The following is a 19,765-nucleotide window of genomic DNA, read 5'->3' as shown; positions in this document are numbered from 1 at the left end:
AGATGTTTTAAGATTACATGACATTTGCTGTAAATATCTCAAAATAGTTTTTACACTCCTTACTACTTTGAAATTGTTATTAGGTAACTACTGAACTGCACATGATTGCAGTCTCTCTGTCAATAATATTGTGCAGTCTTCCTGTCTGTAAGGTCACCTGTTGAGCAACTATCTCTGGATCAACTAATTATTCAGCCACAAAACAGTTGAGAGTGTTCTACAACTAGAGATGAACTAAAAAGGATAAACTCTGGTGTTCTTGGAAAACCTATTCTTGTGTTTTAGTGTAATATAAAAGTTATACATATAAAAAAAGTTATACATATATAAAATATATATATATATACATATATATGTATGTATAAGTATATGTATATATGTATGTATATATACACATATACGTGTATATATGTATATATATAAAAAAGTTATATACATATAAAAAGTTATATATATAAAAGTTGCATATAATACAATTAAATACAATTAAACTTTATCCTGTGGGTTTTTTTCAATGTGTATTTACTTATTTTTGAGAAAGAGAGATGGAGAGCAAGGAGAGGAGGGGCAGAGAGAGGAGGAGAGAGAATCCCAAGCAGGATACATGCTGTCAGTTCAGAGTCTAGTGTGGGGCTCGAACTCACAAACCATGAGATCATGCCCTGAGCCGAAGTCAGATGCTTAACTGACTGAGCCACTCAGGCACCCCAAAACACCAGAAGATTCTTAAAACCTCTATAAGGTGGAGATGGGCAGGGAGGGCAGTCCTAATGGCACTGTACTTCTCAAATAGCAACACTGGTAGCTAGAAAGCAACAGAACCAGAACATAACCCTGAGAGAAAATTTTCAACACAATTCTAGTCCTAGCCAAATCAAGCATAAAAGAAGAACTCTTTAGGCTTGCAATACCTTCAAATTTTTTTTTCCCATTCACCCTTTTCAGGAATCTACTAAAAGAGTATCCCTATCCGGCAAGGGAAGAAGATAAATGATGCTAAGAAACAGGGCAAACAGAATCTCCTAAGGTTCATAAAATTCAAAAATGACAGCTCTGCTATTTTAGGCTTGGAGAGCAACTAAGCCAGAGTGGGGCTGCAAAAAAGTTTCCAGGGTAACTCCTATGTGGGATTATAGCAAGAGGAGATCCAAAGACTGCCAGAGGTTTGGGGGTGAATTAGGTATATACAAAATGAAGCAAACAGTAAAACAAAGTTACTAGTAACTCCAAAGTAATTATTCTGTGAAGAGCATATAATCTTAGCAATGTGAATATTTACCCAAATGTTATGAGATATCTACATCAGCAAGACAGGAGGAAGGGAAGTCAATGTGTATATGTGGCAAAAGTAGAGATGGGGATGGGGGACATCAGCCAGTGGACTGAAGTCTCAGATTCCACAGGAAGAAGACAAGAGAGGATACATAAAACTAAAAGGAAAAAAAAAATATCAAGAAATGGGAACATTAGCAAGTTACTTAGAAACATGAAAGGAAATACCAAAACACGCAATTTGACAAGTAACTCCCTCAGGACACAGGAATAAGAATGGGATGAAAGGAGTAATTCTTTCCATTGTGAATCTAGTAGTACTATTTCACTTCTTAAATTACATACATATGCTATTCTTTAAACATAAAAATTAATTTTGTAAAATGTAAATTTTAAACAAAGTCAAATAACATTTATTTTCCACCTGCCTACTACCTACAGGGAGCATACCAGATCTCCCATTAATACTATCACTATTTCTGAGGCCAGCTTTGCAGAGTATGATTACCCCGATTTTTCTCAGATGAGAAAACTGAAAATGACAATGAAAAAGGAACATTTTTTGTTTTTTTATTTCTTTTGTTTATGTTTTATTTGGTCCTTTACCTTTCCAGCAGTAGCAAAATATTCACCATCAGGGGACCATTCCATCAAATGTACAGACACTGAGGTTCTAAAAAAAAAAAAAAAAAAAAAAAAAAAAAAGTTAACCAGTCCGCATTTTTAAAATCTGGAACACTGTATATATAAATGGTCAAAACAAGATTTTCATAACATATCAGAACAAGAGTGTTTTCACCTCCCTTAAAATACAAATTAATTATGAAAACCAATCCAAAGTTGACTTTGGAGACCCAAAGAAGAATGCAATCAACATGCATAAAAGACATCTCCACCTACCTGCCCCATGAATGTCCAAAATATAACAAGTTAAAAACTGAGCTCACTCATCTCCCCTGGCTAAGTGGGTCCCTGCACATAATCCATACTGTCAGTGGTATAGCCATTCTTCCACTTAAGAGTAGCTGGCAACTTGTATCACATCTTCCTCTTCCCCATCCCTATCTACATCTCATCCATTAAGGAGTAATTCCCAAGTTCTGAGGTTGTAACTCGAAAAATATTTTTGTCCTTTTTTTAACCAATCAACTGTAACACAAACTAAAGGTTAATATGGGTTTGGGTTAGAAGTCCACTTTCTAGGCTTCTAAATGTAATGGTACTATCAAAAAACAGAGATCACTGTGCAAGGGAACATATTTTAGGATGACTGGTTTTTTTACTTAATGAGAACAACAGAGTTAGACACTAACTTGCACTGCCAGATGCACTTCCAATCATTTAAAACTGGAGGAATTTTATTATCAATTTCTTCCTCCTCTTCCAGAATGTCACCTCCTGGAGGAGCCCACAACTGAATAGAATCGGTTGCTGTCAACAATCTGTTATCTGAAAATTAAAGAAAGTTCTAATGAATACGCATGGCTTATCTGGAGAAAGAATTGCACATGTGGGCTTATATTTAGGTTTATAAACTATTCTGTGAAAACCAAGACATATCCATTTCAAAGTTCTAAGAATCCACTACACAAGAAAGGGTAAGTCTCGGGTGAAACTTGACAACAAAAAAGAAAAGCTTACTGGCAAAGAGCTACTGTGTATCAGGTAAATCTTAAAAACAAAACAAAACAAAAAAAGCAAAAGTACAATAACAAAACAAACGCAAAACACTCTGATATGTAAACATAGAATGTTCTCAGGATATAAAACAGAACTAAAGATTAATGAAATTTGTTTTTCTACAAAATTAACCTTATTAATCATGAATGTAAAGAGGGGCAATGGCCATTATCATTAGGGGTTTCTAATTTTTCAAATTTAAAGACAAAATTTCCTAAAACACAAAAAAAAATGAGATAGGGGTTTTTTTTGGCCGTGTTTTATTTCTGAGTTTATTTCTTATTAAACACAGTGTAAGTGTTAACTAAGGAAACAAATCATCACTGTTTCTAGAATAAAACATTCAAAGGCAGGGAATAAAAGCACAGAACTCAAAGTAAATTAAGCAGTGTACAAAGCAGTGTATACCAAGAAGAAAAAAAAATACACTCATTAACAAAAAGAAAATATTCTACACTGACCATTTTATTATGAGAAACTATATTACATTGTAATCAGACATTTCTAAATGAACATTTACTCTTTATAATTTCTAAATATAATCACTAAATACCTTGAGGGTCCCATGCTAAATTGTATGTCACAGAACTCAAAAAAAACTGCCCCGTTTTAAGCCACTGACACTTGAGTTGCTGAAATATATAGAAAGAAAAAAGAAACATATGTTTTTAAAGTAATATCCACAAATATTACCATTTTATCATTTTATTCACCTTAAGACTTTATGATCTAAAACAAAGATGTAAATATTTCACTATTATTTTGAAAATATTGCTCCTAAAATAACTTCCAATAGTTACTTATTATTTACTCTACCACATCAAGCTGCTTGCCATGCCCAAAGCATGTTCTCTCAGGCTTCCTTCCATGTCTATAAACACATTCTCAGATGTAGGACATGCTTTTTCTCTCTTCTCCACCTGCAAGCTCCCATGCTTGCATCTATATCCAGCTAAATCACCACCTCTGCTGACATCCCGGCAGCAGCCATGGTACCCTTTACATCCCATTTTAACAGTGGCCACATGCATGTGTCTGAATCTCCTAGTAAACTCCAGCTCTTCAAGGCAGGAATTATGCCATAATAAGCTTTGTGTCTTGAGTGCTGTAATGGCTGGAACATATGCAGACACTCAATACATGTTTGTGAAAACAAATGCACATTAGAAAGAAGTGAAAATTATCATAATCTTATGGACTCAACATCTAAAATAAACCTAGATGTATCTCCCAAAGTCAACAAATTTGAACCACACAATATATACAATCCACAAATCTATATTACGTGTATTATATTTATTTGACTAATTTCCAGTCTTTTTTCTATTTTCATTCTAAAAGATAGAAAGATTTAAAGTGTAAAAGTCAAAGGCCTTTGCCATGAAATACAGTAAGTGAAAAAAAGTTGAGATATTTCTTTGTAGTACATAAATACAAAATGTCCTTTTGTAAAGTATAGTGCATGTAAAGCCACGTCACCTTAGGCAAGTTATACATCAACTGCTTGGCAAGTAGTAATAATTTAATAAACAGAAATTCCCTCTCTCTGTATGATACTTTTTAAATACTTAACAAATACTTCATTCAAGGTATCATGACCATCCAGAGCCAGAATTTTAAAATAACTGCAAAACCTGAATTTCATTATCTAAAAATAATTATATATATTTATAAATATATACATATATATTTATTTATATTTATATTTAAGTGTATTTATTTATTGGTGGGGGGAGAGGGGAAGAGAGGGAGAGAGAGAATCTCAAGCAGACTCCACACCATCAATGCAGATTTGGATGCAAGGCTCAAACTCACAAACCCATGAGATCATGACCTGAGCCGAAATCAAGAGTCAGATGCTTAACTGACCGAGACACCCAGGCGCCCCTGTGAATTTTAAGTAAAATAAAATATAGCACCTAGAATGAATTTGAATGGTTGGTTCTCAATGTGATACGCTAGACCATTTAGCTGATTAGTGAGTTTACCTAAGCTCCTAACTCCTTCACTCAACAAGTATTTAGAAGCACCTATTGTGTTCCAGGTCTTGTTCTAAGTACTTCAGATGCACCAGTGAACAAAAGAAACAAAGCTCCATACCCTCATGGAGCTTACATTCTAAACAGTAAATAACAAACAAGATAAATGCTGTGGGAAAAAAGTTTAAAATAGAAGGATGAGGGGTTAAAATAAAAGTGGTTTTGTTTTAAAATGGGCAATTTTAAAAATGGGCGGATCCCCATTGGGAAGGTATTATTGAGAAAATACTTACAGGATCTGAAGGAGCTGACCTTGGAGTTACCCAGAGAAAGAAAAACATTCCAGACAAGAGAAAAAACAATGCAAAGACCTAAGATGGGAAAGTAACTGTTCAAAGAATAAAAATGCCAGTGTGGCTGGAGTAACATTAGAGGACAAAAATAGTAGGAGTCAAGCTCTGAGAGGTGTTAAGTGAGTACTAGAGGGAAAAAAGACTATAGAGTCTATTGTAAGGCTTTTTGGCTTTGTGTCTGAGAGAAATAGGGAGTTTTAGGTGGAGAAGTGTGTCATGACCTGCTGTGTTGAGAAAAGAGAAGAGAAGGATATAAAACATATCAGAGACTACTCCAGTAATCTAGACAAGAAAAAATAGTAGTTCAACTAAGGTAGATTACAATTAACAAGGTAAATATCAATTAGCAATATTATAGAAAACTGGGTTTCTAAAAGGTCTAGGGGTATATCTCTAGTGAATGTAGAAGATCTTACCATCAAAAGCACCAGACCAACTTCAGATGGGTATTCCAGACCACATTCAGCACTAGCTCTTGTAAGGCACTCTTTACTGCTATCAACTGGATTCTAAACTTAACTCTAAAAAACTTCTACTACCACTGAATACTTACACAATTTCTCTTATGAGAATTTATGCCCAAGGGCTCAAAAATACAAACAGCATTACCATACGAAGCTGCAATCTAAAAAGAAATGAACAAAGCATTAACATTTAGGAAAAGAAAATAAAGACGACATCCTTTTCACAATAATGTATAAGCTAATTACATATAATACAATCCCAATACAGTATTCATGATTTATTCCATCCCATAAATATAACTGGAAAAGAATCGGATTTAAGAATCCCTTCTCTGTTGTCAAAAATTCATCAGGCTTTACTTTACACATCAAATACAAGGTTGAACTATTCAAAGAAATCATCCTTTTCTGTAAGAATTTTTTTAACATAGGAATAACTTTATTAACAAAGATAGCATTTCAATGGCACATTTGCCAGAAATTTTATAATCCAGTGAAAAATAATATAAAAACCATGAGAAGCAGAAAAAGATATCAAAGAGTATTAAACAGGTATTCAAAAGACATCAAATAAAATGACATTAATTATACTGTGAAACAAAAAAAAATTCAATGGGGAAAATCATCTAGAAAAAGGAATAGAGAAAATGGACTAAGGAGAGATCAGAGACTCCACTGCAAGTGGAAGAGAAAGAGCTGATGTAGACATCTCCATCGGACTTAAGATAGAGATCTGGGTTCCAGGTCACATACCTGATAAAAAGGGACATAAATCCTCTGTTCCTGGAAGCTACCAGAGCCTGGTAGAGATGATTTTTTTTAATATGAAATTTATTGTCAAATTGGTTTCCATACAACCCCCAGTGCTCATCCCAAAAGGTGCTCTCCTCAATACCCATCACCCACCCTCCCCTCCCTCTCCCCCCATCAACCCTCAGTTTGTTCTCAGTTTTTAAGAGTCTCTTATGCTTTGGCTCTCTCCCTCTCTAACCTCTTTTTTTTTTTTCTTCCCCTTCCCCATGGTCTTCTGTTAAGTTTCTCAGGATCCACCTAAGAGTGAAAACATATGGTATCTGTCTTTCTCTCTAAGACTTACTTCACTTAGCATCACACTCTCCAGTTCCATCCATGTTGCTACAAAAGGCCATATTTCATTTTTCTCATTGCCACATAGTATTCCATTGTGTATATAAACCACAATTTCTTTATCCATTCATCAGTTGATGGACATTTATGCTCTTTCCATAATTTGGCTATTGTTGAGAGTGCTGCTATAAACATTGGGGGTACAAGTGCCCCTATGCATCAGCACTCTTGTATCCCTTGGGTAAATTCCTAGCAGTGCTATTGCTGGGTCATAGGGTAAATCTAGTTTTAATTTTTTGAGGAACCTCCACACTGTTTTCCAGAGCAGCTGCACCAGTTTGCATTCCCACCAACAGTGCAAGAGGGTTCCCATTTCTCCACATCCTCTCTAGCATCTATAGTCTCCTGATTTGTTCATTTTTCGAATAATTCCTTGAGAGCCAATTCCCAGTTCACCCTCCTCTTGGCAAGAGGGAATCAACTACAGGGAACAGACCAAAAACCATTCTTGCTGACACCTAGAACACTAAATTAGGTATATATATTTTTTAAAGGCCAGTCAAAAAATGTCTACTGTCACCTCAGGGCTCTCTCACACCAAAAAGTGATTTTAACTGTCACTTAATATCTAACACTCTTTCCACGAAAAAGCTCTTAATGTACAATGGTAGGGAGGAAGCTACTTCAAATGCCCACCCGAGGTAAACACCAAGGCAAAAACTGTTAGGAATGATCACATTCAACTTGTCAGCTGATGAATGAATGATTATAATTGGCTAACATAGTCATAAATGACAAAGCTATCACCAAAAGGTCTGGCAATAAAGGAAATAAAAGAAGATGGCAATAAAAAAACAATAAATCGAAGGTGTCATTTTTGCCTTCTTTATCTTCAACCAGGTAAGGAAAAGTGGAAACAGGGTTATGAACACTAAGGTCCTATATATGAAAGGAAACTTTGCTCCCAGATAATTTATTGTGATCATTACCAGCCCATAAATAATTTACTAAAATTCATCTGGGAGAACTATCATACAACTCCAAGCAGGTTTAAAGATACCCTACTTGGTTTAAGGAAATGAACAATGAAAAATTAATGAAAGAAATCTGGCACTCTCAGTGTTTTCTAAGAGTAAGCAACGCCTAGTGGGGGAAAAAAACAGGATAAAAATCAGAAAAGCAGGAAACAAGTGTCAAAAAACACCAGGAAATTCAGTGTTTCAATACTAGGTCAATTACATCACTGGATTGCCATATTGTGCCACATTTACACAAATACTAAAGCTTGATACAAGCAGCAAGGTGGGACGCTAGAAATAGTGTAATAATAATTTGTTACTTGGCATAAATTTGCATCATTACTATTTATCACCATGAAAATTCTGATTTAACATATCCTTGTTAAAATGTGTTATTTCTCAGTAAAAAACAATTGCTAGAACACTAAGACTATTTAAATCATTATAATTATTACAGGAAAAGTCTCATTTTTATACTGTGGAGATACTGACGCAACACTGGCCTTACTGAGCTGTTAGAATATAGACTGAATATGCTACATTTACTTCACATACAACCAAAATTTGATGTATATCATGTTTGATGTGTATTTTGGGGGAGAGGTATATGTGAGATGCAAACTACTTTAAAATAAACCCTCTGTTTTAGAGTCTGAATGAATGAACCTTAAGATTCTTCAATTAATGAATAAACTTTCATTAAATTAACAGAAGTTCTACAAAGCTGCTGTTACATGACAAATATTATATTAGACACTAACAACTAGCCAGATTTCTTTATAAAAATTTAATGTTGCTGTGATTTGGGCAAGATAAGGGATGCTATGCAGACAAGAGAAAAGCTTACTTACTTCCCTACTACTGGCTTAACAGTTGCTAGAATTATCAACTAGCAGAACATCAGTATGCACAGGACCATAAGGCCTACAGAACTTTCAAGACAGTGTACACCTGCAGAATAATCATCTCATTATCAGCTTAATGGCCCCTTACCATTTGTATACATTCTATCACTTTATCCACTCCTGTCAACCACCATCTAACCAAGGTGTATTAATAAGAAATTGTAAACAAGCCTTGTATAAAAGGATAAGAATGCATTAAAAGATGGCATTTAATAAGGTAATTAAATCCCTTACTCTTCCATGTTGGTTAGAACACTCCACACAGCTGACTTGGATGTTTCCATGCTTAGCACCAGGAATGATCTGCACACATTCAAAGTCACTTGCCAAAATAACAATATCACAGCCTGATCCATACGCCTAAAAGAGAAAAGTTTTACAGTATATAAGATATGTAACTTATGAATTATACCTTAGATTTTGTTGCCACCATAGACTCTGACACATTTTTACAAAGATAGTTCATGTGAGAATATTTAGTTATCAATTTCCAAATAAGACATTAAAAGTCACATCATAAATAAATGCCACATAATAAAACAGGATGATGACACCCCATGAATTATCTTTCAACAACTAGTACTAACAAAGAAAGGATTTTTCTAGTTCTTCAACCCTACAGCCTAAGTCCCTGCAGGTCATAAATCTTCCTGTTCAGAGCTTCTCTCCAAAGCTCATCTTAGTGAACCCTAAAGAATAAAACCTCCATCTGAAAATAATAAGGCATCAAAGGCTGCAACTGTGTTCCCAGGGTTCAAACCAGGCTTGACAAAGATCAAGAAAGAAATCAGATGAATTTTCCAACACAAATCCACATGGCTTAAAGAGCTAGTTAAATAGACATGAGCCCCCAAGGCAGAATTACATGCACTAAGGCAAAGACTAAACTTAAACTCATCAAACGCCTAAGAGTGAATCCATGATGCTGTCTGCCTCTCTCCTCCCCTTCAACCTTACAAGGTGTGAGGGAGAGAGGAAACCAGCCCAAAGTGGCTTCACACACACACACACACACACACACACACACACACACACACACAAATTAATTAACTTAATTTAAAAATAAACTGATTTATATAAAATGTTGACAAGTATAACTATATAGTCTGCAAAATAAAATAGAACACAAAATTAAGTTCCTGGAAAATTCCTTGTTCAACAAAACTATAACGAGTAAAACCAAATGTTTCTTCCTATTGCCACACTTCTTGATGTATGCTATTCCTGTTTTGCAACTTTGTGAATTTTATGAAGACATAAAGGGCAGAGGCAGAGCGTGAGGACACTTTTCCTTTTTCTCCCAAACTCAACTTGTGAGTAAATATTCAAAACAACCTAACAATCTAATTCTGAAGTGAAAAAGCCCCTTATATACACATGTGTGTATATACACCAAAAAAAATGATTTATGAGGTGGTATTTTATCCCACGATTTCTACACCTTTAAGCAATATAGTCCTGTCCTACAAAACATAGATATCCAAAAAATAAATAAATAAATAAATAAATAAATAAATACACAAAACATAGATATCCAACAGCCAGGGCTGAATGTGATGACATCGAACTCCATGACCTGTGTCCTGATGAGATCCACACATGGCTGCTAATGAAAGAGAAAATGAAGATAAAGACCAGATAGGAAGACAAATACTACTTCTACTGGTTACTAAAACTCCCAACACTGCCAAAATCCTGCTGCAACTACTATAAACCATCTTCAACTCATGTATTAATAAATACCAAAAAGTTCACCAAAAAAAAAAAAAAAAGAATTATTGGCAGGGGAAATATGGAAAAAAATCACTTCTAGGAGGAAGTAACTACTTATATTCTTATAGACAAGGCAGATTTACTACACCAAGCACTCAAGAAAGCAAAACTGAAAGGGAATATTGAGCATAGGAGAAAGCAATGTTTGTATCACTCTAATAATCTTTAAAATTACGTTATTAATCCTTACAAAAAAAGAAAAAATTTTATAACTATGAATGGTGATGGATGTTGACTAGACTTACTGTGGTGATCATTTCACAATGCATACAGATAGTGAATCATGCTGTACACCTGAAACTAATATAATGTTATATGTCAATTATACCTCAAAAGAAAAAATTTTATTAAAATTACAAAAATAATCCTACCTTTGAACAATATTTCAAATTTTCCAAAGTGCTTTATAGTATTATCTCAACAAAGTGAATTGATGAAAAGAGCATCAACTGATGAATGGATAAAGATGTGGTTTATGTATACAATGGAATACTACTTGGCAATGAGAAAGAATGAAATCTAGCCATCTGCAACAATGTGGATGGAAATGGAGGGTATTATGCTAAGTGAAATAAGTCAGGCAGAGAAAGACACCATATGTTTTCACTCATATGTGGATCTTGAGAAACTTAACAGAAGACCATGGGGAAAGGGAAAGGGGGGAAAAAGTTACAGAGGGAGAGAGGCAAACCATAAGAGACTCTTAAGGACTGAAAACAAACTAAGGGTTGATAGGGGGAGAGGGGAAAGTGGGTGATGGGCATGGTGAGGGCACTTGTTGGGATGAGCACCGGGTGTTGTATGGAAACCAATTTGAAAATAAATATTTTTAAAAAATTATTTGTATTTAAAAATAAAGTAAAGTGGTTACTAGAAGCTGAAAAAAAAGAAAAGAGCATAAACTTTAGTTTGAAATCATATATGCAGGGTTTTCAATTTGGGCTCGGCCATTCTAAGTGATCTTAAGTTAGAAGTAACAGTTACCTCTTGAGACAACTGTGAAAATTAAAGTAGAAAATCTATTTGCAGAATGCTTAGCACACATCATTCATTTAAGAAAAAACAAACAAACAAACAAACAAACAAACAAACAACAACAACAAAAAACAATGCATGAAGTCCCAAGCCTGTGCTAGGGACTGGGAATATACAACCACAGGACGTGGGAAGTCTAACGGGAAGATAACCAAGTGAATCACCAGTCACAACTAAATGACAAACTGCCATGACAGAGATACCCACAAAATATCAGAAGACAAAAGGTACTCAATAAATGTTATGTTACTCCCCCTTTAATCTTTGCAACAAACCTGAAAGGAAGATATCGTTATCATTGTATAAAGATTAAAATTCATCAATTTGCCCAAGATTATATGGTTAATAAGGGGAAGATGTTCCAACTCAAGTCCTTACAATTTTTAGGCTATTTTCTCCTACATTACATGTCAACGATACTTAAAGTATTCCAGATAAATATTAGTATCCCTGCTTCTCTAAAGTGGGCCATTTCTAGCAACTGCTACTAGAGACAGATAGGCTTTTACTGATCAATCACCAAAAAGGATGTTTACTCTTCCCTAGATATTCAAAATGCCAGATCTTTTCCAGAGTACATGGACTATACTCCTTAGCTGTAGGGAACCTTGACATCTTTCTGATCCTGCAATATATGTTCTCAAACTTGGCTGCATCAAAATCAAAATTACCTAAGGAACCTATTAAACACACAGATTGTTTGGTCCCACCCCAGACTTACTAAATCAAAATCTTCATGGATAAAAGAATTTGACAATATCTACCAAAATTTTAAATATACTTTTTGATCAAACAACTCTTTAATTTACCCTACAACCATACTTTAAAAAGTTTGCCAAAATATATGTAGAAGGATAGTCACTGCCTTACTATTTGTAACAGCAAAAACTGAAGATAATCATACTGTCCATCAGTAAAGGAGGTTAAATAAATTACTGACTATCCATATACTGGAACACTATGTAGCTACTAAAAGTTTAGACACCACAAGTCTAAAATGATCTCAAATTCTCATCAAACTAATAATTCACATCAAAAGGGAGCAACTTGTGTCTAGTACTGGCTTCCTGGAACCCACAAGTAGGCATTACCTACGATTTTATATAATACCTATGATCATGGCGGGAGCAGAACCCCCCAAACTACTGCACACTAACAGTTTGCCAAAGTACAGAGGAAGCATATTCTTACTCTTTAGCTAGAGAGTCTAAAGCAGGGAAAAACAAGGGCCCCCAAATCAGTCAATACTGAATCACATACGTTCTATAACTGAAATCTCACAAGATTTTAATGATTTACATAAGCATGTGTTTAGTATCTGTCAGGTTCCCACTACAATGGAATGTCCATCAGAGCAAACAACCATGTCCTGTTTTACCATGTACTCCCAGCACTTCGCATTAGCAGCCCTCAATACATATACATATAGTGAATAAATGATCCAAATCTTCCCAATTTCTGGCTCTAGAAGTCTCAGCACCTTAAAACCTAGTCAAAGAACATGAAGTTCAGACAGAACTGACCAACTTTACAACAGTACCTACACAAGGAAAGAAAGATTTTGATTTTCCAGCCTAACAGTATATGGATTTAGAAGACCTACCAGAAGGGAATCTACCAAAGCCCTCCTCAGTAATCTATCATTTACTGAATACTTTACTATGATATAAGGCCATCTGCTAAGTCTTTAGGAACAATGTATCTTCACAGGCCACCTTTTAAAGATGGAGAAATCCAAGCCCAGAAAGGTAAGTAGTTTGCCCAAGGTCACAGAGTGAGGATTCATTTGCTTTATAATAAAGCTCCTGCTCTTTCCCACTACCTCACCCCATCTCTACTCTATTAAGATGTCTTCCTAGTGATAGAAGGCCTATGTTCATCCTTGTAATCCCAAGTAATTTACCACAGCCCCTAGCACAAAGTACTTGGTAAAAACCAACAGCTAATAAGGTTTATACAAAACCTATAATTACTTAAGAGATTCCCATTCTCTCAATTTTAGGGCAAAAGCAATTTTGTTTCCATTCTTCTTTTTCAGAATTCGGTCTTTAAGAGGAAGAATTTACAGTGCAGGAGGAAAAGAGGGTGCTCACTGGAACTACACACAATTACTAAAATGAACCCATGGAGTAAGGAGTGGGCTCTTTCACTAGGTAAAAGAAATATCATGGACTTGGCGGAGCATACACTATTCCATATTGGGAGGTAAGCCACAGGATCATGCTGGAAAGCAGGAAAGGGGGCAGTAAGCCTTTTCTGCAGCAAACGGAATCCCTTAGCCAGGTTCTTCTTCCCTCAGGTTCTTGGCAGAGCCACTGCTGTGCCATAGCACTATACACCAGTTATAACAGTACCAACCTATAAAATGTTTGTCTCAAAGTCAAGGATATGATTTGGCCCCAACACAGAGACAAATCCCAAGAAAAGAGAAAACATCTTAGAAAAACACACTTTCCCTCCATTCATGTGGGAGGATTTCTTTTATGGAAGAACTGAACTGCCCTGATGAGGATAAAGAATAACCAGCTGACAATCATGTCATATTAAGAGAGAATTCTGTAGCACAAGCCCTAACATCAAAGATATGCTTCAAATATATTAATCTTCACTTGTTTTAACCTTATCATTGGAAAACAAATCCATCCTTTTAGGAAAAAGAAAACTAGTCTGTGCTTTGAGTGCTAAAACCAAGAGTTTTCAACCTGGATGTAAGTCATAGATGGTCTCAGGAGGTCTCTGAACTCCTGGAAATTATATTTAAAGTCATGTGAATGTGCTTGTTTTCTTGTACCCACAGATCCCATTAGTTTGTCTAAAAGAATCTCTTCCTGGAGAGCCCAGGTGGCTTGGTCAGTTGGGAATCTGACTCTTGATTTCAGCTCAGGTCACGATCTCACAATTCGTGGGCTCCCTGCTATCAGCGTGGACCCTGCTTGGGATTCTCACTCTCCCTCTCTCTCTGTCCCTCCCCCACTCCTGGTAGCTTACTCCCTCTCTCCAAATAAAACTTTAAAATTTTTTTTAAAAAGAATCTCTTCCTTAACAAAGTGCAGGGTGTGTCATATAACCCCATAATAATTCTATGGAAGCTAAAACTTGAATATTTGTTATTACCAACATTCTTTTCTGTTTTTAGTCATGATATCCAAAATTTCATTAGACAGGCACTGCCAATTAGTTGAGGCTGAAAAACAAAGTCACCTTCTTCTTTTACCTTATCAAATTTTCACTTGATGAAAAAAATTTAAATATCATCTTCTGAAGTCATTAGGTACTCTGAATTAATGTATTATTATCATAATAAAGATACTGCTGCCTTCTCTAGAGGGTTAATGTCACTGTGAACAATTAAGTGTATCTGAATATACACAACACAATCATTGTCCTAACTTCAGTTTTATATATAATTGCCTTAACCACATTATTTTCAGAAAAGCAAACAAATACTTGTATCCCATACTGTTCTAATTTTTCAGATTTCCTTTAAGTCTTAGATAAAGTATAAAGAAATAAAAAGTTGTTTGTTTTTTTTTAAATCCTACACAGGGGCACCTGAGTGACTCAGCTGAGCATCTGACTTCAGGTCATGATCTCACAGTTCGTGGGTTTGGGCCCCATGTCAGGCTCTGTGCTGACAGCTCAGAGCCTGGAGCCTGCTTCTGCTTCTTTGTCTCCCTCTCTCTCTGCCCCTAACCCACTCACATTCTGTCTCTGTCTTTCTCAAAAATAAACAAACATTAAAAAAAATTTTTTTTTAAATCCTACACAAACATGTCTTTTCCTATGAGAACATAAAATACAAATAAATGAATTACACAGGTATTTTCTATGGAATACCTGGATGCTCTATCATCCTGGTAGTTACAGGGTCAAAGTTTAAGGCCGCTGAAAACTGTTGACATGTATCTAAATTTAAAAGAAGAAAAGCACTAGTGAATTAAGAGGTATTAAGCATGCTGAAAGGTTTATCTAATTTAACAAGGTATTGTGGTCTTACCAAGAGTATTACTGTTAAATTCCCACCTCTCCCTGAGAGTGAATTTTGACTCATGTTAAGCATGTTCATTCTTCTACAAATGAGAGTACTTGTTATTAAGAGCTAAAAAAAATAATTACAAGAATTATAAGAGGTACCATTTACTGAAAGCCTACTGGGTAACATGTTATGTAATCTACATTCCTAGTCTCTTTTTCAAGACTGCAGTAATCCTAGAAGTTAGCTATTATTGACCCCACTTTAATATAAGGAAATGGAAGTTCATAGGATTTAATCAAATTCTTAAGTAGCAAGGTAAATATAAGGCTGAGAGGCAAATTCAGGTCTCTTTACATTGTTATATCCACTTCACTTATGACCATCATTTTGTTTTCTATTGCTCAAATTTTTGTTCTTCTTACTGGTTTGTTAATTACATAAATTCATTTAAATTCTTCATTTCAGCTGTTCTAAAACAAAAAGCTAACGAGAAGACAGGGTTGTCTGACTTTGATCATTACTTGGTTGGGTCAAGTTATCTATAGACAAAGTCTTAAAAGGCCAGCCTTGACCTATGAAAAAATCTTATCAAGAAAACAAAGCACATATTAACCAAAATTTCCCGAGAAAATATCCTTTCCCTCTTCCTTTTAGTCACATAATTAAATAGCTAACTGCTTATGCTTCTCAGAATTAAAAATTAACTTCTAGGGGCACCTGGCTGGTTCAGTCAGTGGAGCATGCAACTCTTGATCTTGGGGTCATGAATTTGAGCCCCATGTTGGGCTCAGAGATTACTTTAAAAAAATTAACCTCTAAAACAAATAGATTTCCTTTTTGAATAGGATCATTATTAAACTAGAGTTTTCATGTATCACTTACCCATAAAAGCCACCTGTAAGTTAAATAAACCATTTTAAATGTCTGATTTTAATGTTTTCAGCAACAAGATTTTCTTTTTTATAGAAAATGCAACACATGCTAATTTAAAAACTAAATCGGTGGGGAGCCTGGGTGGCTCAGATGGTTAAGTGTCTGACTTTCGGTTTTGGTTCAGGTCATGATCTTAGAGTTTGTAGGATAGAGCCCCACATCAGGCTCCACCCATGCTGACAGCACAGAGTCTGTTTGGGATTCTCTCTCTCCCTCTCCCGCATTGGACACACTCTCTACCTCTTTCTTTCAAAATAAATAAACTAGGGGCTGAAGGAAGATGGCGGCGTAGGAGGACGCTGGGCTCACCGCGCGTCCTGCTGATCACTTAGATTCCACCTACACCTGCCTAAATAACCCAGAAAACCGCCAGAGGATTAGCAGAACAGAGTCACCGGACCCAAGTGCAGACGAGAGGCCCACGGAAGAGGGTAGGAAGGGCGGCGAGGCGGTGCGCGCTCCACGGACTGGCGGGAGGGAGCCGGGGCGGAGGGGCGGCTCGCCGGCCAAGCAGAGCCCCCGAGTCCGGCTTGCAAAAGCGGAGGGGCCTGACAGACTGTGTTCCGGCAGCAAGCGCGACTTAGCGTCTGGGAGGTCATAAGTTAACAGCTCTGCTCGGAAAGCGGGAAGGCTGGAGGACAAAGGGAGGGTGAGCTGCGGAGCCCCCGGACGACAGAGCTCAGTTTGGCGGGGAACAAAGGCGCTCGCCAGCGCCATCTCCCCCGCCCATCCCCCAGCCAAAATCCCAAAGGGAACCGGCTCCGGCCAGGGAAATTGCTCGCTCCGCGCGAACACCCAACTCTGTGCTTCTGCGGAGCCAAACCTCCGGCAGCGATCTGACTCCCTCCGGCTGCCACAGGGCCCCTCCTGAAGTGGATCACCTAAGGAGAAGCGAGCTAAGCCTGCCCCCCCTGCCGCCGTGCACCTTGCCTTCCCACCCCAGCTAATACGCCAGATCCCCAGCATCACAAGCCTGGCAGTGTGCAAGTAGCCCAGACGGGCCACGCCACCCCACAGTGAATCCCGCCCCTAGGAGAGGGGAAGAGAAGGCACACACCAGTCTGACTGTGGCCCCAGCGGTGGGCTGGGGGCAGACATCAGGTCGGACTGCGGCCCCGCCCACCAACTCCAGTTATACACCACAGCACAGGGGAAGTGCCCTGCAGGCCCTCACCACACCAGGAACTATCCAAAATGACCAAGCGGAAGAATTCCCCTCAGAAGAATCTCCAGGAAATAACAACAGCTAATGAGCTGATCAAAAAGGATTTAAATAATATAACAGAAAGTGAATTTAGAATAATAGTCATAAAATTAATCGCTGGGCTGGAAAACAGCATACAGGACAGCAGAGAATCTCTTGCTACAGACATCAGGGGACTAATGAACAGTCACGAGGAGCTGAAAAACGCTTTAAAGGAAATGGAAAACAAAATGCAAACCATCACGGCTCGGATGGAAGAGGCAGAGGAGAGAATAGGTGAACTAGAAGATAAAGTTATGGAAAAAGAGGAAGCTGAGAAAAAGAGAGATAAAAAAATCCAGGAGTATGAGGGGAAAATTAGAGAACTAAGTGATACACTAAAAAGAAATAATATACGCATAATTGGTATCCCAGAGGAGGAAGAGAGAGGGAAAGGTGCTGAAGGGGTACTTGAAGAAATAATAGCTGAGAACTTCCCTGAACTGGGGAAGGAAAAAGGCATTGAAATCCAAGAGGCACAGAGAACTCCCTTCAGACGTAACTTGAATCGATCTTCTGCACGACATATCATAGTGAAACTGGCAAAATACAAGGATAAAGAGAAAATTCTGAAAGCAGCAAGGGGTAAACGTGCCCTCACATATAAAGGGAGACCTATAAGACTCGTGACTGATCTCTCTTTTGAAACTTGGCAGGCCAGAAAGAATTGGCACGAGATTTTTAGGGTGCTAGACAGCAAAAATATGCAGCCAAGAATCCTTTATCCAGCAAGTCTGTCATTTAGAATAGAAGGAGAGATAAAGGTCTTCCCAAACAAACAAAAACTGAAGGAATTTGTCACCACTAAACCAGCCCTACAAGAGATCCTAAGGGGGACCCTGTGAGACAAAGTACCAGTGACATCACTACAAGCATAAAACATACAGACATCACAATGACTCTAAACCCGTATCTTTCTATAATAACACTGAATGTAAATGGATTAAATGCGCCAACCAAAAGACATAGGGTATCAGAATGGATAAAAAAACAAGACCCATCTATTTGCTGTCTACAAGAGACTCATTTTAGACCTGAGGACACCTTTAGATTCAGAGTGAGGGGATGGAGAACTATTTATCATGCTACTGGAAGCCAGAAGAAAGCTGGAGTAGCCATACTTATATCAGACAAACTAGACTTTAAATTAAAGGCTGTAACAAGAGATGAAGAAGGACATTATATAATAGTTACAGGGTCTATCCATCAGGAAGAGCTAACAATTATAAATGTCTATGCGCCGAATACTGGAGCCCCCAAATATATAAAACAATTACTCATAAACAGAAGCAACCTTATTGATAAGAATGTGGTAATTGCTGGGGACTTTAACACCCCACTTACAGAAATGGATAGATCATCTAGACACACGGTCAATAAAGAAACAAGGGCCCTGAATGAGACACTGGATCAGATGGACTTGACAGATATATTTAGAACTCTGCATCCCAAAGCAACAGAATATACTTTCTTCTCGAGTGCACATGGAACATTCTCCAAGATAGATCATATACTGGGTCACAAAACAGCCCTTCATAAGTTTACAAGAATTGAAATTATACCATGCATACTTTCAGACCACAATGCTATGAAGCTTGAAATCAACCACAGGAAAAAGTCTGGAAAGCCTCCAAAAGCATGGAGGTTAAAGAACACCCTACTAACGAATGAGTGGGTCAACCAGGCAATTAGAGAAGAAATCAAAAAATATATGGAAACAAACGAAAATGAAAATACAACAATCCAAACGCTTTGGGACGCAGCGAAGGTAGTCCTGAGAGGAAAATACATTGCAATCCAGGCCTATCTCAAGAAACAAGAAAAATCCCAAATACAAAATCTAACAGCACACCTAAAGGAACTAGAAGCAGAACAGCAAAGGCAGCCTAAACCCAGCAGAAGAAGAGAAATAATAAAGATCAGAGCAGAAATAAACAATATAGAATCTAAAAAAACTGTAGAGCAGATCAACGAAACCAAGAGTTGGTTTTTTGAAAAAATAAACAAAATTGACAAACCTCTAGCCAGGCTTCTCAAAAAGAAAAGG

At 37.0% G+C, this 19,765-nt stretch overlaps 1 protein-coding gene across 2 annotated transcripts in view; it reads right to left on the bottom strand.

The window, feature by feature from the left end:
- Positions 1 to 19,765, bottom strand: part of DMXL2 (Dmx like 2) — a 157,920-nt gene that overhangs the window by 112,883 nt on the left and 25,272 nt on the right. For both annotated transcript variants that reach the window (XM_047075109.1, XM_047075110.1), the window contains exons 2-6: positions 8,993 to 9,118; positions 5,838 to 5,909; positions 3,506 to 3,584; positions 2,586 to 2,721; positions 1,879 to 1,945 (exon numbers count right to left, since the gene is read on the bottom strand). In XM_047075109.1, coding sequence (XP_046931065.1) covers positions 1,879 to 1,945; positions 2,586 to 2,721; positions 3,506 to 3,584; positions 5,838 to 5,909; positions 8,993 to 9,118 — 480 coding nt within the window. The remainder of the gene's footprint in view (positions 1 to 1,878; positions 1,946 to 2,585; positions 2,722 to 3,505; positions 3,585 to 5,837; positions 5,910 to 8,992; positions 9,119 to 19,765) is intronic.

Source organism: Lynx rufus, unplaced genomic scaffold, assembly GCF_022079265.1.
Source record: "Lynx rufus isolate CCGP_SWC_20201006 ecotype Redwood Valley unplaced genomic scaffold, mLynRuf1.p SCAF_13, whole genome shotgun sequence".
Classification (NCBI taxonomy): Eukaryota; Metazoa; Chordata; class Mammalia; order Carnivora; family Felidae; genus Lynx; species Lynx rufus.
This window is presented reverse-complemented; position numbering and strand designations above follow the sequence as displayed.